A 22,647-nucleotide genomic window follows, 5' to 3' on the forward strand; every position below is an offset into this window, starting at 1 on the left:
AGATGAAATTGCTGCACATGTATAGTCAAAGCAAACACAGTGATGGGCTTATTAAAGACACAGAGAGTGGAGAGGAGGAGCTCAGGTCTGGCTGCAGCTGCTGCATTGGCTGTCTGCTCAGCAGTGGGGAGGGGCTGAGCGGGAGAGAGAGAGAGAGAGAGAGTGTGTGTGTGTGTGAGTGAGTGAGTTGGGGGAGGAGGGCTGTGCTCTTGCTGGGAGATAGGGAATGCCCGTTAGTTGCGTCTGCCGATAATAGCACATCAGCCGGAGAGCGCTGCTGTTGGGAGAGAGCGGAGCACAGGCAGTGCAGAGAGGACTGAGCCGCTGAGCACAGAATGGTACACTAGAGAAGACAGACACCCTCAGAGAGAGAGAGAGAGAGAGAGAGAGAGGGAGAGAGGCAGAGCGCATCAGAGCACATTGAGAAGAGGAGGACGGAGCAGGAGGAGAGGAGAGAAGAGAGGAGAGGAGTAGGAGAGTGAGTGAGGAAAGGGGGAAAAGAAAAGTTACCAGGTCAGCAATAGAGGGTGGAAGTGGAGCAGCTGAGACTCACACACCGTGGGTCTCTTCAGTCCCAGCGGAGCAGCCCGGCACGGCAATCAGCAGCAGAGGAGGAGAGTGATATTACATGAGGGGATAAGAGGGAGTGCTGTAACTTCTTCTCAGGAAAGACAGCCCCTGTCATAAGGCGAGGGGGTAATGCCCCTCACAGGACCTTCCTGCACAGTCACTTCAGGACTACCACAGCAGCAGCAGCAGCAGCAAGCAGAAGACACTTAGACCTGGAAGAGGTGTCTGAGCAGCAGCGCAGTTGTACTCACTTCTTCTACACACCGGAGACTTTCTGATCCGATTGTGCGCTTTTGAAGTGGATGTAGTTGCCTGTGCGTGTGTGTGTGTTCCTGTGAGGCTTTTTTATCTTGATTTGCTTCAGAGTGTGGAGCAGTGGAGCTTTGGAGAGCGAGTTGTTCTGTCCGCTCATCTCTGAGACTATGGTAGACTGTGCGTCAGGGAGCCCTTCATCAGCAGCTGCAGCCCTAGAGCATGGAGAAGTCCAGCAGTGAGGAGTCAGCCATTCACCGTAGCCCTTCCGTAGACAGCCGTGACTCCGACTTTGCCCAAGCCTCCACGTCTGGCCGGCCGTTTGGCGGCCGCGGGTTCACTGCCGGCGCTTTCTACGGCTCCACGGGGCCGCGCAAAAACGCACAGCAGGGACAGACTGGGGCGACCGGAGCTGACGCCAGCACGGGAGACAAGTCCAACAGCAAGCCCAGCACACCCAAAGGCAGCAAATACGTTGTCTTTTACCTGGATCTATCCTTTGTGTTCCTTTTAGAATTCAAGAAGTGCAACATGGCAAGAGGCTGCCTCTGCTGCTTGAAGTATATGATGTTCGTCTTCAACCTCATCTTCTGGGTAAGTGGATCATTATCATTATTATTATTCTGTCTTGTCCTATAATCTGCTTTCCACACTTGTTCACATTCATTTAGCTGATGATGTGGTAGCCGATGTGAAGGCTCAGTATGCTGTTTTTTAATGTTTGTTTTTAATGTTAATTCTGAAACATTAAGGCAAAGTGATGGTTGTCAGTGCAATCATGCGTTTCTAATTATTACATCAGGGTGTTTATGCCTGCTCCTCTCTGAGCATGTTGCTATTCCTGGATGTCATGACAGAGTCAGTGGCATTGCACCAGGTCTCCTTTTGTATGAGACTGGTGAGGTTGGGAGGAGGAGGAGGAGGAGGAGGGAAAGAGGGGGGGTGGAGGTCGGTAGGTGGGTGGGTGAGGGAGGGGAGTGGAGGGGGGCCGGATTGTGGTGGGTAAGGAGGACACGGGGGTTCATTAGGGTCGCTCATTCAGATGGTTATATGATTTACAGTGAACATGAAGTTGAAATGCTGCTTTCGGTATGCCAGTGAAAGAGAATATGCCTCCACAGTGCAGTTACATTGATGAGCAACACAATATGCACCGGGGGGATATGAGCAGAGGTTGTCAGCAAGAGTTTCAAGTGCATCTGATTTGTGAGCCTCATTTTATTATACTGTCTTTTAATGAAACGCCTGGGCTCCTGGGTAAAACTACGATCAGTCATATAGGAAACTGTTAAGCCAGTGTCCAGATCCACTGTACTGTAATTGTTGCCATTATCTTTATTGGAAGGTGTAATCACCTGTATTTGATGTAATTTGGTGTAATGGTGTTCTCTGATACCCAAAGCAAACTTGAATAGATTTCGCCCCCGGAGGATCCTGGCCCGGCGTGTGGCAGTGTGCAGCCTGTGATTGGTACTCATGCATGGGCATTTGTTGTAAAAAAGTGGGCACACACACACACACACACACACACACACACACACACACACACAGACTGAATGTTTACAGGATGGATTATAGGGCTTAGAGGTTATGGGGCCAAGTCTTTTGTGTGGATGCAGCGAAGCGTGAAGCGTAAAAACATCCCAACGCTGGGGACTCCAAGCAAGCACGGGCCACCATGTCACTGGGTTGTGAGCCTCGTTAACTGGGGCACATTGGAGTGGGCATTAGCCGGAGCCCAGCTGTGAACCGGCCAGTGTTTAAAACAAACACACACTAACACACACACAAAGCACCAACACAAAGCTGGGTTCATCTCACTGTCAGCCTTCATATATGAAAATGGACAGTCCTGCTAGTGGCCAGTCTGAAGCTGGGAGCAGGGAGCAGCGAAGGTCTCTCTGCTGCTTCAGGGCTGTAGCTCCATATCATTCTCATATCATTACTCGGGCCACAAAGGCACGGGAGGAGTGTGATTGTGCTCGATGACTTTGAATTAGCTCGGGGGGCTCTTCTGTGTGCCTCGACTTGATGTGAATGTTTGTTTAAGGGAATGAAAGGGTCAGAAAAGCTTCGCTGGTGTTAGATTCATTAATGCAGACATTGACTTACTTGATGTGAGCACCCATTTGGAAATCAGTCAGTATATGTAGAGTGCAAGTAAGAGCTCAGGCCTTGACATCACTACTGTTTAAATTAGGGGTGGAAATTTTAAGCAGTTTCTCTCATCGATTGCTGGCTGAAATAAATGATCAGTCAGCGGTTACTCAATGTTAGAAAATGCATTTATTTGCCTCATTGGAAGCTTTAGTATACAGATGAAGTGGAGTGGAGTATTTTAATAGCACAGCCAGGATTCAGCTAAACATGATAGATCCAGCTCCTATTAGACTCTTCACCAACTGACACCATTGGTTATCTGTATGACAGCTCGGCTCGTTTTTATAGATCAGAAGCTGCCTCAGTGGGCAGCTGTAGGTCAACCTCTAGCAGAGGTCATAAGGTCATTATCATCCATGATCTTCTCAAGAAGGGTCAGATTCAGCGGATTTGCATGAAGGGGTTTAGTTCCCAGGTTCTCTCCAGGCTCAATTTGTATTTAACCCTTTTGCAGTGTCGAAACCCTGCCACGAATAACCGGCTGCTGCTGCTGCTGCACACCAGTAATAAGGTGGTTGGAAAAGAGGCTTTGGGTTTCAAGGCGAGCAAAGAGATAACACAAGCTCTGAGTTTTGTGGACTCTCTTTGTCATCTTATGTTTGAACTTGTGTGAGTGTGTATGTGTGTGCACGGGCATGGGCATGGGGACCTTAAGTAGCTTTTGGACCTTCCCCAGCGCGGTTCATCCCCTGCTGTGCAGTAATTGAATTTCTACTCTGCTAATGTTCACTTAATGAACACCCACCACGCGTATTCCCTTCTATTCCTGTAGTAGACCATACCCTTGTTTTCTCTCCGGCATTATATCATTTTAATAACAGTTAAATCAGCGTCCCATGGGAAGAGTGAGTAGGGGTGGTGGGGAGTTGGGGGGGGGGGGTTGATGTGTGTGTGGGTTACGATGCAGCATAGCATACTGCTGCGAGGTCTCAGTGCACCAGAATGTGACAGCTCGAGTCTCATCGGTGCCTGTTTGACTGGCATGCAGGTCTGCTGGGGCAGCAGTGCGCCCAGTTGAAGGTTAGCATTGGGAATAAAGGACTCACTCACGTCGGTAAAGTGGTTGGAACGGAGCGCTTAGGCACCGCCGGCAGATAGAGGCAGGTAGGGTGAGAGTCGTATTGTATCCTGACACCCCTGGGACTGCACTGCTCTACCTCTGACACTCCAGGAATCACAAGGTTACTGCAGCTGGTAGGGAGGTTCGCCTCTGAAGCTCTGAAATCTCATCTCAAGACTGAAGTGGGGGAATGGAGTGCTGTGGTAACCTGACACCAGGTACAGCAGGGGTCTCCTCTTTCTGACTGAGCACACACACGCACACACACATACACACATACATACACACAGCAGCCATCCTTGGGAGTACACTCACCACCCACACACCATTCGCTCCACAGAGCTTACAGTGGTAACTTGAAGCACAAGGTAAACAGCGGCAGGCACTCCAGGCATCTTCATACATGCGCTCATCCTCAGGGCCCCCCCAGCAGTTGTTCAGGACCATCTGGCTTCTCTTTCTTATGAGGGATTAGAAGAATCTGAGCTGCGGGGGGACTTTCAAGCAGATTAGAGCAGTATTGGGTGGTGCGGTTAAGGATTGAGAGCACGGCTCCTTCGGACAGTGCTCCATGCTAAAGCCAACAATCATCAAAGCAAATTGCCTTTGTGCTCTGACAATGTGTTGCAAAGTGTGTGGTATAGCAGGGAGAAGGAGGGGGTGGGGGGTTTGTCGTGCTTTCACACAAACACTCGCTCAGTGGCTGTTTGACCAGCCTGATAGGGTGATTGATGTTAAGTTTTATCGATGTCAGCCTTGTGAACGAATCAGTGTAGGTGTTCTTGCTGGGGGCAAGGATTTCAGCCTTTCCTCGCGGCCTCCTCCGTTAATCTTCTCCATTCAAAATTCAATTTGGTGTCCACTGCTGTACTTTATTCATCACAGCCCGGTGATACCGAACACCTTTTGAGAAGCTCTGGAAAACACAACACGAGGATTTACGCTGCCAAAATCAACCAGTAAACATCACACAAACTCATTTTTCTTTGTACAGTTGTGCCATTATCAGGCCATATCAAAAGCCGCAGACTCATTATTTGATATATGTATTCAAAAAGAAAAGTGTCAGCTCAGCAGCCTTGTCTTACAAGTACAAGAGGGGTGGTGGTATCAAAGCCTCTCCTTTGTTGAGGAGAAGAGAAAACCAAATGTGTTTAGCATTCATGAAATCCTGTGCTTACTTAGGGGATTGCTGCAGGATTTATAAACCATTTGGTCCAAGGCAACAGAAGATTAGTTTTCCCATTGATTTAATCACTGAATTTGACATTAAAGATTTCAACTGTGCCCGTGCTCTGATGCTATAAAGACAAGAGTTATTGACAGACTCAAGGTGCTTTGTAAGAAGAGTGTGTGTGTGTGCGAGTGTGAGTGCATGTGCATGTGAACGTCTGTGTCTGGTTCAATGGAAATACATAAATCTGTCCCTTTCCCCTGGGATTTCCATCAAAGGTGCTGAAGCAATTTGCAGTTTTTCTCATTCTCCACATCGGCACACGAAGAATTCAGTCATCTCTAATGGCTCAAGAGAGCGCGCATTGTAACAAACTTTTTTTTTCTTTCTTTCTCCTCCTTCCTCTTCCTCTTCCTCTCTTCCCTCTTTCTCACAAGAGAGGCACACGCTGAACTCACTCAGAACGCTGCCAGGTGAAACGAGGATCGGGGGGCACAGGGAAATAGAGGAGGGCTGAGGGGCCCCTCTGCGAGATGATGAAACAAGCTGTATGTGCTTGCGCTGTCACATGTATTTAATTCCCATCAATTCGCCATAAAAGGCTGACTCCTGAATAGGCTTTGAGTTTGAAATTGGCAGAATGCAGCATCAGCTTCAGCCAGGCTGTCCACCTGAATGTTACGCCTGTGGCTATGATAAGATAGGTATTCAGTGGATTTAATCAGTCAGTGCATGCATTGGTGCCCCCTCAGCTGGTCAATTACCACCCGTCTCAGATTATATGTCTTTAGAATCATCTATATCCATATCAGGCATTTAGACTGGAATATATGCTCAGATATCATCAAATGCACAGCAGCCTGTAACTTGCTTCACGGTTTACACATTTACATATAGAGAACATCGCTATATTTGTTTGACTTTTAATCATTTGAAGTCTTGTAATTAGCATCCCCTAAAGATCGCAGGGCCTTGATTCAGATTGGCTGACCCGCTTGGTAAAAAAACAAAAAAAAATCTCTCCATATGCCTGGCTTTGTCCGGTGGATCGTCTTGGGAGATCCCTCTAATTTACACGTCTCCCTCTCTCCGGCTGGTTCGATTTCCCCGGCCGTGCTGCGTAGCGGCGCTGAGCTCATTAGCTCATGTTGCAGATCAACCGGAATACGGAGCCGCCGCAGCTTCACTCTAGGGGGTCGAGGTAATAGAGCAGTAAAAAAATTGGAGGTGCGTTTTTCGCTTGAAGGCGGTAGGTATAGCTCGTGCTTTTTGCTGGGGGAATTAAGCCTCCCACCCCGTCATTCATCACCCTTCGAATGGGGATGGATTTGGGACCCGATGAGTTGTTGTTTGGTTTGGCGAGAGGGTGATTATGACGACACACGAGGAACAGAAAAACTGCAACATTTAACAGAGCTGATAACTTAAGAAGGCAGTGATTAAATTACCTTCCCCTCACAACATAATAAAGTCACACAAACCCCTCCCCCTGGAGCATTTGGAGCTAGATTGAAGTTGGCTACAGGGCTGCAGGTGCGGCTTTAACCCAGTTGCTACAGAGTCAGCTGAGTGGCACTGACGTGTAGAGACAGATGGAAATCATGGGACCAGGTGAAAAAGCAATCGCTGCTAGGCACATGAGCTGCAGAGCCTAGAATACCTCGCTCATTTGATGCACGCATCTCATCCTCTTTCCCCCTTCCCATTCACCTTACACACCACTGTCCATTTCTTTGGGAGGTGCATATGGGCCGCCTGCATCTACTGTATCTGTCATACCTGAAAGTCTCCTTAGTGCTGCATGAGAGAAGGCGCATTCGCAGTGGCAAAATAGGACCTCGGCCCTAATATTCATCATCTTCTCTTTGCTCCAGTGTGCGAAACACAGAGATCTTGCTTTTTCTAAATATAGGCCAGAGGAGTTCAGTTCAGCAGAGAGAATATGGGAGAACGAGGGGAGAAAGATGAGTGTCATTAGTTCTGCATACATAAGCAGAATCTTTTGTAATGACTATGTGCCAAAAATCGCGCCTCAGGCGTCAGGATGGGCAGCATCACGGTTTCATGGTCAATATTGCGAACTGAAAATGTTAAATATCCTTAAAGTGGACGTTTTTTGATTTTCTTTTTCTTTTTTTTTAAATCCAAAAACCAAAAGTCTCATCCATTCTTTTTGTTGTAGCTCGTGCATATTTGAAAGCAGATCAAACGAGGCACTCATTCAGAGGCTAAAAAGTGTCCACAATAACAAGGCTTCACAGCTGCACACATTTCATTATGGCGTTCAATTTGGTGCAAAGTGATTAGTATGATCAAGCAAACTGTGGAACGTAAACGCAGTAGACTGGCTAAATCTGTGTTAGGGAATAAGTCCAATTATTGTTGTGTCTCAGCTGCCTTTGAACACTTCCCATATCATGTAGTGACAGTTTGTAGCGCCTGCGGACTTGTAAGGGTTCAGTATAGCTGTGAGACACTGCAGTGCTGGCCAGCTCAAGTTTTTATTTGTTGTTTCTTTCTTTCTGAGATGCTGTTGTCTTGTCTCACTGTGACAAATAACTCTTAGTGTGCATCACTTTCATGCTGCTTTGTTAGCCTTGTGCAGATATGCAGAAAATCCTCCTTTTTTTACCCCAGTTTGTGGTCCACAATATGATTTATTAATTTTTTGCTGTAGCAAAACACGATGCATCTTACGGTCGCTGCAGATGAGAGATGCTCTCTCCAGCGTTACTTTATGTCCTTGACTGTCCAGGGGTGGCTGTAGACTACATGAGTATCTATCCTCTCCTCCTATTTCCACTCCAGGAAGACCAATCAATGCTAATCTTCACCTAAGCAGTGAATTAATGTAGAATGTTACAACAGCTTGCAAGTTCAACCACTCAGCATTTTTTGTGACACCTAAAGGCAAATCACAGTGAAATCAATGTTTCCCAGTGAGTCTCTCCACCTCCAGCTCTGCTGAGGGGGTTTACAGAATATAATTTTCTTGGTCTTCCGAGAGCTAACACATTTCCTGTTTGATTATCCTGCTCATGGTTAATTAACAGTGTATGGGATATATTTATATATATGACCATTACTGTACTGTAAGTGCACAGCACAGTTGTTTTAAGTGGTTGCAGGTTTTGTTTTCATGCTGAGTGGAGTCTTATTAAGCTGCAGTTCAGTCCACCAGAAGACAGTGTTCACTGTCCGGGGTCCAGCTCCTGAAGTTCTCCAGAGGTTATCGCCTGCAGGCTGAGGATGCATCAATGACTGACCTATTTCCCCAGGGCCTCTACCTCAATTGATTCAATTGGACCTGAGTCTTTTCCCACCATGAACCCACACAAACAACCCACACAGCATCCTCGAGAGCTTGTTTCCACTCATCTATCTCCACTTCCACCCTTCCAAACCATATTTTCAGGCAAACGGAGAGTAACACACAACAGTTGCCGCGTTACAGTAGAAATGTGAGCAGCAGGTTGACTTTGAATGTGTGTATTTTAAAATGTGTCATTTTGAATTTGGGTCACAGACTCAGAAATTCGCTGCCCAGGACACATCTTCCAGCAGGGCTCTGACACGCAACCAGGCGCACACTCCCCCACGTTGTTAGCCATGACAAATGAGGGGCAGATTTACGCCTCAAACATTAGAGCTATGTATTGATTTATTTAGCCGAGCTCCAGCAGATTACTGCTGCGTTATAACTCAGCCGTAAAATGCGACATATTGTTGCCTTCTAGATGGAAATGCATGAGCGCATAATCAGAGTAGGTGATCGTCTCCAAGTGCCTGACATGTTTTTATTGGTATCTTCTTTTTTTCTTTTTTTTTTGATGGAGCAATTTCTTGTTGTGTATGTGATATAATATACAATTCAGACTATCAGCCTATGTATTACACTGTCTGTTGTGGTTTGAAATAGATGCGCGTCGTGTTGTTTTCGGAGCGAAACCCAGATCTTCATCAGAGCAGGTTGTTGCAGTGCTCTCGTTATGTCTGATCCAATTTGAGCTCGACTCCTACTGGATGTGCATGAGGTGTGTGCTCACAACCAGCTCTGATATTCTCCCTGAAGAGGGAAATGCAGTAACTACTCGAGATCCTTCACTGCTACAGTGGCACGATAACAGTCTGGCTGACAGACTGTGTAAACCTAATAGGGATTATTGCCATTCTTCTTGCATACAGATTCATCCTCCTCTCCCACATTACGGCTGAGGTTTTAAACGGTCCCCTTGACTTCGCTTGTGTCTTATCACATGGCAAAAGCAAATGGTTCTGCTTGTTTATTTTACAGCAATTTGCAGTTTCCAGTCATACTTTGAGACATGAAAGAGCATTTGTTATGTGTATCTGTTTTGTTTCAGACGATATCAGGGTTTTTATGTGTCCTGAAATCGGAAATCGGAAACGGTCTGGTTGCCTGCAGCATGCAAAGTCTTATATTTAAGAAAAAAAAAAAAGAAGAAGCATATAAAACCGGCCTCGTTCCATCACTTTGGTAGCTTTTCTATCTGGGGCACAGAAGGATGTCTCACATCTTACTTTTTAGAGAGGACTTGACAGTTTTATTGCATAGTAGAAGTGCAAGAGCCTTACAGTTAAATTGTCATTAAATGCAGATGTTGCTCCTGAAATGACAAATGACGGGGTTATGGTGCTCACGTCCATGTTATAAATCCCCTTTGTCTCACAAACCATACAGCAAACACACATAACATGAACTGTCTTTCTGGAGAACCACGTTAATTAATCTTAACTTCGGTTGTCTCGTTCAGTCAATAAAATATATCTCAAACAAATCAATGCATTAGCCGCTGTTAAACATGATTACCATTTTAAAACCAGCTCATTTCAGTTTTAATCCAGTGTTTGATTAAATGTAAAGAGATCCTTCGATAAATTGTTTATGTACGTAGCTTTGTCCATTTGCTGTTGTAGGGAGTTTCTTTAATTAAAGATCAAATAAAGTGAGAAATTGGTTGGAGAGACTCCCTTCTCTAACCATGTGTCGTTTGCAGTCCCCGTCAGTAGTCATTATTTCTGCACAGATGTCTCCATTTCTTTTATTAAGCCACCCAGGCTTCAGTAATGGGCGGCTTAGGATGGCAGTGGAATACAAAAGACTGAATCCAAGTGGAGCTCCAGTGTGGGCAGACCAGCATCAGGGAAAGGAGTCTAATTTGAGAAGTTGATTACGGGGAGCGTCCATCCTCAGTGAATGATCTCATTCATCCACCGTGAGCCGGAGTAATTATTAATATAGACCCATAGCCTGCGTATGTACTCATCAGTCCACTGTGGTGAGACACAAAAAAAAAAAAAAAAACACCACATCATCGTGTTTTATCCGCTGATAATATCAGGAGAGGACACAGCGGTGAGGGGTTTGGGGTCAGCCCATTAATGCCCCCTTTCCATTTCATACAAATCTCAACTATTTCAGGGTTGGCTTGTCGTCATTGTAGATCTCTGTCGTGACACTGGTTTGAGGTGGTTGCACAGTGCTTCTTGAGCACAAGTGGGACAGATGGGTTCGCCCAGATTTTTCTCCCCAGTCCCCTTCTGAGAGGACAGATTGGCAGGCCCAAAATGCTGTCCCTTTTTTTCCTGGGTGGGAGGAAGTGAAGCATGAAGGCAGGGAGGCAGGGAGGGAAGGAAGGGGAGGGGAGGGAGTGGAGGGACTCCTTCCCAAGAGCAAGAGAGGTGAACGCATTGATGTTTGATGACAGTCCCACGAGAGGTGAGTCACCCTCACTCTCAGATCTCACTCTCCCTCGCTGGCATCCCCATAATGTCATTTTTGTTTTTCCTCCAGGGGACAAACTTGAAACATCATTCTGTCTATTTCAGGAAAAAAAAAAAAAAAGAAACACGTGTGCAGCAACTCAACTTAACCAGTGAAAACAGTAATTGAAAAATCTAAGGTAAACAACAACCAAGAGATTAGTGTGCATTTACCCTCAGTTCTGGCTTGTTTTTCATTCAGGCGACACGTCTGCGTTTGATTAATTGCCAGTTATCAGCTGATAATTTGCTGCACAACATTAATTATTTGTCATAGTCAGGTAAAAGCTAACACTTGATTAAAGAGCAGCTCCATGGTGAATCTTTTTTATGATGATGGAGCATTGTTGCACTGACCTCTCCGTATCAACAACATGCAAACCTCTGCTGGATTTAATTCAGGCCATGGCCCTAAAACCTGCAGCCTGGCCATCACCTGCACCTCCTCATCCCAGTACTGCAAGCTTTTGAGCTCCAAACCTAAATCAAGAATGAGGCTATATTCTCTATTTTCTATCTTCTTTAAAGACAACGATACAAGTTTGCATTGCAAGGTCTAAAATCACTCTAGCAACAGGTTCAATGCCAATCCACACATTGCAGTCAGCAGCAGCATGTAAATAATAGATTGTACCTTAACTTCACATCGGCCTGTCAAACTAAAACAAATTCTAAGTTTCTGCTTTTATGAAGCAGCCTTTTCCGGATCATTGCAGCTTAAAGAAATTTGTCTTAAAGCTTTATCTCATCCATTACTGACCACTAGCTCTCCAGGGCTAATGGGACATCTCAGTAATGCTCTGTGTCTCTTCCTGCGGGATGTCACATATGAGCTCTGCTACATACAGCATGGACACTGAATGCTGTGATTCCTGACTGCAAGCACATAGTAAATATTTAGCATGTGCGTAGTTTCTCTTTAACAACATCTTTCAGTAATGGGGTAATTGCTTTGGAGTGCAAATACTGAATAGGTATACTGCACCCCTGTAGCGAATTTAGTGGGGAAAAAAACAGCACATGACTGAGAGAGATAAGTAAGAATGAAATGTGGAGATGAAACGTGAACACAGATGTAGCCTACCTAGAGAGCAGCAGTCAGGCAGTAGTATTAAACTGACTAAATAAGTAAGTTGCCTTTTCTTTTTCGACAGCTCCGAACTCCCCTGCCTGATTAGCAGTGCTAAGCACATACAGTACAGAGTTTTCTGGTTCATTTTCTTCATTATTCAACTATAACACATGGGCTTTAAAATTCTATAATGCTGTTCTGGGGCTTTATGAGTGTAATTAGCCAATCATAATGGAATTAACAAACCTGCATTGTTTATTTATTCATTTATTTCATTCCCTGTATATCTTGTGTACCCATGTGTACATAGGAAGAAAAAAAATCCATGTACACGTGCAGCCGGAGCATTGTCTTCTTAATATTCATATACATGCTGCAGATGTGTTGTAATTTATGGCCGGGCAGGATGCTTGAGCGGCGGAGCAGCAGCAGCGATTTCAGATCTCATGCCTGGGACGAAATATCTGTCTGATAAAGACAAGGACGGTGGCAGCGCTCATCTCGCGTGTGAAGGCTGACGTGTCTGTTTGCTGCCTGTCTGTCAATATTATTGAGAGCCCAGTAATTGGCACATAAAAGGCAAATCTCAGCTTCACTTGGAAAGCATTCCTCCATCTTCAAAAGCCTTCCCTCCCTACAGTTCATTTTTCATTGAAGTGCTTACCTTGCAAAAGAGACGTGAGTGGTGGGGGGAAAAAAATTTATCCTGAAGCATGCTCTCACTCTGTCTTTAATTCTCTCACAGCCGGTTGTTGGACAGATGAAGGGAGTTCTCTGTAGTTTCATCTTTTTTTTTTTCATTCAAATTTGACTAGCGGGGTTTGTGAGTCTTTTCATCATAGACACCTGTGGCAGGCGGAAAACAACAAGTAAATAATTGCAACGTTGAGGACAGGTTTGCCAAAGTCAACCCATCTTTTTTCCTCTATTAGGCCCAAATAAGCAGAATTTTAATGAGGATGAGTCACAAGAGGGCTGTGTCCGTCATTAGAGAAAGAAATATTCCTCAAAAGCAATCACATTTCATGCTGGCTTACATCAGAATGGCTGTATTAGCCTGCTTTAGCTGCTGATCCAATATCGCCTCAGAAAGCGCTCTTGCTGGGGGAATCTGGCTGTTTTTCATATTAACTGTGGTGGGCGGTCAGCTTTATCGCCCATAGAATTCCTCCGTGATCAGCAGTTTCCATTTTCATCCGCGAGACAAGAATAACTTCATTCAAAGACACGTTTATTTGCAGAGGACGGACGGACGGGGGGGGCTCTGCTGAGGGAGAAAACACAAAACATCAATATGCCTCCAAACAGTCTGGCTCGCTGCATCGGTGCTGGTTACAGTGGGCGAGGGGGGGGGGGGGGGTTGCAGGGAGGAGAGTGTGGCTGCAGCAGGTCCAGATCCTCATTATATCAGAGTCCATTTCAGATGCGGTGCTCTTGTGTCCGCTGAGATTCACGAGTGCAAGTGCAAGCGAAGAGCACGCGGAGCACAGAGGCAGCGCAGGAGAGGACGGGTGCAGAGCTGCCTGCAGTTCGCTCTCAACATTTTTTGTTGTTCCTGCATTATGCATTCAGTTGACTTCCAGTGTACTGAGAAGGCAGCCAAGGTCAGAGAAGACGAGTAGCCCATGTATATTCATGGCCAGGGCTTTGAATCCATGTTACATTTGGGTGTTGCATTTGCTGTTTGTACTTATACCAACATGAAAAGAAGTTCCCAGTTTTAATGGCTTTGCTTTGGTGCTGCCTGCCAGTCAGTCACTGTCTGACAAACCCCTCCCCTTCCCAAACACCCCCATCCACCCCACTGCGCTAACCCAGCTGACTGCGCACATCTAACCGTTTATTATTGTCAGTCTGATAATACGTCTCTGCTTAGTGCGCTCATGTCTCATTGTTCTTTTTTAGTGCGTGATTGACAACGCAGGGCGCCAAACAAAAGCTTCTTTCAGAGAAGATGTGTGATAGGAAGGAAGGTGACAAAGTGAGATGCCTTTTAAAATGGGGACCTCTCACGGCGCAGTGTGTTTCTCTCTTATAATGTATTTCTTTTTTTCTAAACCTCACCGGTAAAATGACCTATTCTTTATCAGCTGAGAGGACTATAGAGCAGTCACAGCTCAGAGACAGAGGGGAAATAAACTTTGCTTTTCTCTTAACGGTAATGAGCAGCACGGATGAACTGGATGAGATGGATTTATTTAAAGAAAACGGGCTCGGGTGGTTTTGACTTGGCCATGTTTTAGTCTGCTGTGTAAAACCACTTGTTCGGGGGTGTGCATTTTTTACAACGTGTCATCAAGTTGGCATTTTTCAAGGAAATGTATCCTCTTTTCACTTTCTCTTTCTCTTCCTTAGTGGTTCTTTTACTAATTCATTTGCTGTCATCTTCCAGTTAGCATAAGTTGACATCCCGCTATTCTTTTGGGGACGGCTCCAAGTAATGTGTGATTAAAGTTGGCAAGGACAGTGAGGGCTCTAGGAGTGAATTAGTATCACAGCGGTTGTAAAAAAAATCCAGTCCAAATTTAAAAGATAAGGAACTGTGGGGTAAAATGAGGTGAGGGAAGTCTGGATAAAGACATGCACAGCGAGCTGAGCCAGTTTTCTTTCCATGTCATGAACACTCACAGTATGACAACTGCATACACCCACTGTACCCACACACAACCATCACACATGGGGTTGTTCAGCGCACACTGAGGGGGTAACTCAAGCAGCTCAAGAGGAACAAATGGCCCCTCATCAGCAGCTGTACTAATAATACTCTCTATGTCAGGAAAACCCACAGAAATGGAGAAGAAAGAGTCAAAGCTTGATGCATGTTTTCAGACATAGTGGAAAAAATAAGCAGTTCCACATTTCCCGTACGCACACAAGGTACAAATATTTGCCACAGAAGCGGCTCGTATAATCAGCAGACCTCAATTTGAAATGGCCTCTGGACACGGCGATAAATCGTGACGGCCGTGGATCAGCTTTAGCTCTCTCTTCTGCCTCATTTGTTCCTGTCTAAACGAGATAGGCCCCGCTATCTGTTGGCAGCCGTCCTGCGGTGACACGGTGACAGTGTGAGGGGGGCTCTTTAGAAGCATCACCTGTGAGGTGCATGTGCAGCGTGGCAGACTTGTCACTCCACCATTATCCCAACCCCAAACCCACCAGGATGGAGGACAATTAGAGGACAAAGAGATGGATACGGTGGAGAGAGAGAGAAGCATGTCAGGGACAGCAGGGAGCCACGGAGCGAATTAACTGAGCCGACATGTTAACTTGAGCCCCGGATGCGATTTTGCGGGCGGTTTCGACAGGTGGACAGGCAGATAGTCTTCCTCTTGAAAATGTCCCTGTCTCTTTTGCCAGCCACCATGGGGAGCGTGTAAAGACGGAGCTGTATTTTTATCGCAGATGCCTTTTCAGAGAGGAGTGCTCCCCCATAAACCCTCATTGTATCCGGATCCATCTGAGGTGGCCTGCTTGAGAGACACCCAGCGCAGCACTTGTTTAAATGCGTGTGTAATCTAGAGACATTCCTTGGTAAACAAGCCGGCGCTGAGGAGGCTTATTTGCATGCTAAAGCAGAAGAAAGGGAGGAGTAAGAGGGGTGGAGGAGAGGGGAGGGGAGGGAGGAGCAAGGCACCTGTTGCAACAGTGGCTGGTTGATGTGCTTTGATTTATGAAGGAAAGCAGTCTGGCTCAGTCTCTCAATGCTCCTCCTGAGATTTGACTGCTTTTCATTGACTTTCAAAAGACTTCTTTTACTGTTTCCTTTCTTTTACGCCGACTGGGTGTAGTGAGTGCAACAAAGCACAGATAAAGCTGAGCAACTAAGGACTCCAGGTACACCTAAGACAAAGTGCGCACCTTCTTTGTATCTGTGCTTTTCTGCTGATTTCACACCATTATAATAGATTTCCACTCTGCCAGCCCCATCTTCAGTTTTTTTTCCAACCATTAGGCAGCACTTTGTATTTTTGCCGCTTTCAGGAAATCTGCAAGTTTAAAAAAAAAAGAAAAGAAAAGAAAACTCTTTAATGTGCCAGGATGTGCACCAACCACCTCTCTTACACTGCAGGTTCGTGTAAATGTTAACATTTGCCATGGATTTCAAAGCTGGTGAAAGCTCCGGCTCAGCGTAGACTGTTTCTTAATCTGTCAAATTGTGCTGGAAGGTTGGCGTCTTGAGTATTAATAGCATGACAAGCAAATTGATATTTTCTGTGGCGGCGGCGGCCTGAGTGCGGCAGCCTGGGTTATCGGCTCCAGTAACTGCACGCTGCTGTTATAGCAAGACCAGACTCAGCAGTATAGCGGCAAATCTTCTGATATAATCCACATCTCTGCACAATCTTCTCACCGCAGGCTGTTCCATTACACTGGAAATGAAGAGTGAGAGAGGTCAGGGCAGTCAAATAAACAATTTTAGGTGGAGAATTTCATTATGTGGAGACTGAAGACAATGGTTTGCTGAGAGATTTGTTTCCTCAACTAACCGCCGCCTGCGGCTACAGATGCTATCTTTTTTTTTTTTGTTTCCCGGCTGCAGTAATTAGCAAGTAGGAGCACGTTTGTCACTAGCGGGGAACCTTCTACTTTATTCTCAGACTTTTAACTCCATGTCCTCGGCTCAGTAGGCCCGCTGCTCGGAGACGAAGGGTTAAACTAAACAAAAGTATCTGTTGGGTTACTTGTGCTGTGTTTTGTGCTGTGTTTGCCATCTTTCCTCCTCTTGTTAGCTTCGCAGTCTCTGGATGAGCACTCCCTCACCACCACAGTGTGTGTGTGTGTGTGTGTGTGTTTCTGTGTGTGTTTGCAGCTCCATCGCTTTGTTCTACGTCTTAACAATGTTTGGTGGGTGAGACATCACACGCTACCTTGGAAGTTCTCCGATCCAGTTCAGCTTGGTTCTAAATTTCAGTGCCAAGCTACACACAAAGCTTCTCTAACAAGCAGACCGATGTGGACACACTCCTATAAGATACACACACACACACACACATACGCACACACACACACCAAATGTTGTATAGCCTACAGGCTTAGCGGAGGCAAAAAATAGCTTCTTTTTTTCTTCTGTTCTGAAGCCCATCTCATGCAGCTGGAATACAATATTCAAATAGCCGCAGCTTCCTTAAGAGAGATGTTTGAGCTGAGAACATCAATCTAAATGCTAATTATATCCAGCCATTAAGTGTCAAGTGAATGTTTTCCTAACTTCCCCATTAATCATCTGGAAAATATAAATCTGTAAATTAGTTGCATAATTAATCAAGGAAAAAATAATGGATCATTTTATTAAACCATAAGCAGCTAAGTGTTGTAAGTGTGTTTGATTGGCACTGTTGATGTGTCACTACTGAGGTCCAGACTGAAGTTTCTCAATGTCTCACTTAATATGGGATGGATTTTTATTAAAGCAGCGATGAGGATGAATCACAATCACCACACTGTGATTGTGTTAGCATTAACTTTTTAACTCGAAGCGGTGTTTTTGTTCTCGGTTGCATGGCTCTAATCATGAACGTTCCTTTTTCGATTAAATGAAATAATTTGGTTCATCAGAAATGCTTTGGATTGTTGGTTTGATAACTTTACCCTGTGCACAATCCTTTGCTGTTTTTTTTCTACAGAAAACCTCAGCAAATAATAAACAGATAACAGAAGAATGGAAATAATCATCAATTTCCGTTCCAGCTGCAGCCCATTCAGCCACAAAGAACCTCAATCACTTTTATCCCTTTTTCCCAAGGTTTTGCAGCAAGTTTAATCAAAAAAATCTGCATTATATTTAGTATATTTAGTAAGCAGCGTTTGATTAAAAACAACAAATCCCCGAGCCGTGTGTCATCCTTCTGCTTTTGTTTGGAGATCCAGCCAAAATGTCAGATGTTGTTTACCCGAGACAGCCACACGCAGCCCTGGGTTTACTCTGTGTCTGAATGGAATATGAGATGTAGCCAGAACTGATAGCTACTGTAGTGAAGCAGCCCTGCGCTGGATGATGAGCTGTCCCCGTGTATGGAGAGAGCGGAGGGTGGAGCAGACTGCTGAAGAGACAGGTGTTTACAATATAAATGTGGAGGGGGAAGCAAAAGAGCTATGTGAGCAGCCGTCAGGGAAATAGTGTTTACAGCAGCCTCCTTCTCGGTCAAATCTATTACCAGTCATCGTTCTGCTTTGTATACCTCTAGTAGTTCGCTCTGATGTGCGAGCGCATTATTGGTTAAACAACTGCTGACCATGGCGTGATGGAGCACACAGAACCTGCACCGGATTAGAGTCCGCCTGAAATTTCCACAAACACCGGCATCGTATTTGTTACAATTATTATCATTCTTACCTCTGGATGACTTCCTCCACTCACATTTGTTAGTCAGATCCTGGCTGAATGATTGCACATAGCGGATGGAGAAGAGAAAAAAAAGGATTAATTTTGGAATACCAGCTTTCATCAAGGGCTGGTGTTATTTGAAATTAATTCCACAGCTATTACAAAAGCATGTGTTCCCCTTTAATGTTTTCAACAGACACACCCTCATGTGGTTTTTGCACAAAAACATTGTCCAGCTGGTTGACATAGATATAAAAGAAGAATCATTGAAAGACTTTTTAAACCCCTTATTTGTTTTTCAACCTGCCATATTGTGTTATTGTCATAGCATAACCTTTATTTATCTCATACAGAGCCTTATTTTTCATATTCACTAGATATTTAGCTGGTTAAAGATGGAAATTGCTCACGATGAGATATCTGCAGCTACAACTGTGTTGAAAAGGACGTTTCTAATCTCTTAAACATGAGAGCTAAACAACATTTTCCTGATCAAAAAGAACTGGCTCCTCTTCTTTTTCATATAACCTCTTGCTCTGATATTTACCATTATAAAAGAGACAGACATAAGATGCTCCACTTCACTGATGATAGCCTTGATGAATCTGAATTGTAGCACACCCACAAAAGGAGCTTGTGCAAAAGATATACACAAGTTGAGTGTTCACCATTGACAGCACCAGATAAAATAAATAGATTGGGGACATATTGGTCATTCATTTTCTGGCTGAGAGTTTGGTGACTGATATGACCTTAGCTTATAGCATTAAGCCTGAACCATCCAAAGCAAAAACTTTAATGCATGCATGGTGATGGAGTTTCATTGAGGAAACCCTCTTATTGGCTGAATCAAAGCAGCTTTTAGGGACAAATGCTTCAACATGTCAGCCTGAGCTCTGTTCACCTCAGTGTGAGTTCAGTCAGCACCAGATTGAAATAAGCCTCATCAAACCCTTCTTTTCCCCACCAGCTTATAAAGGTCGCCCTTGAAAATGTTAGGCAATATTTACTTTGCGAAAACTGAATGTTCTTTTTTTTTCTGCATGTGGCCTTGCTTTCTGAGAAAATGTTTTTTGCTAAACTATAAACATGCAACTTCCAGGGACTTGTTTCACATGTTAGCTCTGTTATCTTATCAAAAGTGTTTTTTTTTTTTCTTCAAATCATTAATTCTCCTCCACTAAGTACATTTTTACTCATGTCCAATAAACAACACGGTTCCAGACAGCAGGTCTGACATTCATGACCATTATGCAGATATTTGTCCAAGGATATTCAGGGACAAAATGACCTAATCATTAAAGTAAAAGCATGAAGGCAAAAGTACTCTGGGGGGCAAAAGCTTGTTCCAGCGGAGTAAATTACAGCCTTTTAACAGAAAATAAACATGAAATTGACAGTTGGATGATAATGGAGGAGAAAAGATGTTTTCTTTGAGCTCAACTTCCAGCAGAGTTGTTGAATCTGGCCTTTGTGGTCAGAGGGAGTGAAATAAAACACACCTATTCATTACATGTATCCTATATCACAAACCACTGTATCTCTAGGGTTTCATATATGATAATCAACCACTATGTCTAGAATTTCATGTGTCCCTGGCATTTCCTGACAGAGACACGGAGTCTGGGTCATGTCACCGACTCAAACTTCTTTCTCTCTGACTCAGTCATCCTGTGGTTTTAGCCAGCATGCCTCTCCCTTTCCCCGCGTCACAGCATTTGGCGTTATCACACGGCGCAGCCCTCCGTGTCACTCAGGGACGCCGACGTGTACAACAAGAGGCATGAGATGCATATTCAAGAGACGATGTCTTCCTTTTCAAGGATCCTATTAATTCCACCGAGAAATTTGTCAGGCTTGAACTTTTTGATTCTGACACTCATGCAATTCAAATCGCCCCAAAATAGGTTTTGATGAAGACGATTATGTGTAATTGAGAAATATTTTAAGCGATCCAAAGTATTAGGCATTCCCTTTTTCTTTTTTTTTTCGAGGGTTTTTTCATGCCGTCTAGAATAGAAAACGTGTTCTGACACAGGGATAATTGAATTGACCACCTTCGCCGCCCACTGCTATCCGCCTTCATTTCACACCTCCTCTGTGTCGGTGCAGCGGGTAGTGATTTCTTTGAGCTTCAGAGAGAAAATAGTAAGATGGGAGTGTATTGATCATTCTTCTCCAAAGTGGAGCATCACAGATCACTGAGTTTCCCAGGCAGCCAACATTTTTTTGCACTAGAAGGGATGCTCTCCACATCCAGCCTCTGGTTATCTCTCACTGAGAGCATACGGCCTGCTAAGAAGCTTTACCTTATCATTGTCCGGAATATAAATCACCTTTTATATGCCCGTGCCTTTGTGAATAAACAAAACAGGGAGATACGAGCCGTACCCAGACGTCTGCTTCTCTTTTTTTCTTGCCGGCTCATCACTCCACCATAATGAAATATGATAGGGATAAAGTTCAGAAAACAAAAACGGTGCATTCTAGGACAGATCACCTCCTGCAGTCCATGCAGCGGTGGAGGAATATAACAAGGCAGGGGCAGAGACTCGATCATTAATTATTGATACCCATGCAGGCAAGACAGCAAGTACAGTACAGTGCGCCCTCAGAGCAGATGAGACCTGCAGGAAAAGTTGTGGTAAATAAGTGTTTTTTTTTACACAGCCCTGATTTCAGGCACTACTTTTATGGCTGGGTCTCCATTTTTTCCGAAAAAAAAAGGAGTCCTCTCAGGTTATAAATTATGACTTGTTAATATCAAGACGTGATCGATCTGGCTGAAAAAGCAAGAACAGGTTTATGCCTCAGACACTTTAGATTACATTGCAATTTACATCCCATCATGTAAATGAAAGAGCCTGAGAGCAGCAGCCTTACTCTCTGGCCCACACTTTGTTTACAAGGTCTGGCCTTTTTGCTGACACATACAGTACAGACTTCATGCATCTGAGAATATGTAAATGTGTCCGGCGGTCATGTTTACTGAGGCAAACTTATCTTCTTTTTTCTTTTTTTCCCTCTCCTCCCTTCCCCTATTGACAAAGCACTTTTGCTTCTTTTTATTAAATCTCCATCAAACGGTGGATGCGATTAGATCAAAGTGGAGGAGCTCTGAGTGCAAACAAACGCCAGCAACCACAATCCTTACCTTCCTTTTTCCTGTCCCCCTTTTTCAGCACTTTCTTGAATTAGCAACGTACAATGGTGTTCTAGCCTTAATATTTCAAAGAGTGAGCAGCTTGGTGAATCACCATCTCCCTTTGGGCAGAATATGGAAACCAAACGCAGTGATGTGTCAAAGCAAGTTCCTGTAACGGCTCACTAACAGAGAGGACTGTTTGTGTATGTGTGCGTATTAGCATCCCTCAGTCTGGGTGTGTGCATGTACTGTATGCACCCATCTGTGTACGTATTTGGTGTATTTATCATAACTCTTTGCGATAGGCGATCATGCAGAACAGCTACAGTGTAGCTTTTCTTTTTTTTTCTCCTCACAGCCTATTTCCAGCGGCGATACGCCAACTTCAACACTACATGACCTCCTATAGTGTGTTCACATCTAATTACAGCCCAATTATCTGCACTGTGCAGCTGTGATCAGGATGCTGCAGAGAGAAGCAGAGTCTTGACATGCTGACACGGATTGTATGTTCTTTTATATGCACTGTATCGTCTCATAAGTGTGTGTGTGTTTACAGTTTCCTACTAGTTTGTAATGGCTCAGTATGTGGAGAGAGCCACGTCGGGCTTCTGGGTCAGATGCACAGATTAATAGCACCAGACTTGGAGGTATTTGTCTGTTCTAATTCAATCAGTTCTCACAAATACACAATAGGGGTGCCGGTCAGCTGTTGATTTGTCAGCTCTAATTTCCATTTTCATCCTCAATGGTTAGTCCAACCATTTAATTCTCATTGTTGTGTCCCAGGGGAACTGATTATAGTGGATCTCATTATAACAAAAGACAACCATCACAGTAATAATGAGGGGAGGACTCGCACCCACACCAGGAACCTCAACATCCAAACCAATTGTTTGTATTTTTCAGAGCATTTCCTCCTTCCATCCCATTCTTTTGTCCTTTCTCGCTTGCTGTCTTTCATTTTTTGCTCTCGCCACAGCATCCTGCATCATCTCCTCAGAGCCCCAGTCCGCCCCACTGACTTCCATATCAGCTCTGTTACTCTGAATCTTCTTCCAGGAATCTAAATCATAACACCCCTACAGCCTGGCATGATGGA

The 22,647-nt window shown here is 44.6% G+C and overlaps 1 protein-coding gene across 1 annotated transcript in view; it reads left to right on the top strand.

Annotated features, from left to right (window-relative positions):
• Positions 1 to 204: 204 nt before the first annotated feature.
• Positions 205 to 22,647, top strand: part of tspan9a (tetraspanin 9a) — a gene marked incomplete at its 3' end in the record, with an annotated part of 65,491 nt that continues 43,048 nt past the window's right edge. The window contains exon 1 of the mRNA XM_083973170.1: positions 205 to 1,416. Coding sequence (XP_083829296.1) covers positions 1,045 to 1,416 — 372 coding nt within the window. The 5' untranslated portion in view covers positions 205 to 1,044. The remainder of the gene's footprint in view (positions 1,417 to 22,647) is intronic.

The sequence above is a fragment of the Trachurus trachurus genome (genome assembly GCF_905171665.1).
Source record: "Trachurus trachurus genome assembly, chromosome: 6".
NCBI lineage: Eukaryota > Metazoa > Chordata > Actinopteri > Carangiformes > Carangidae > Trachurus > Trachurus trachurus.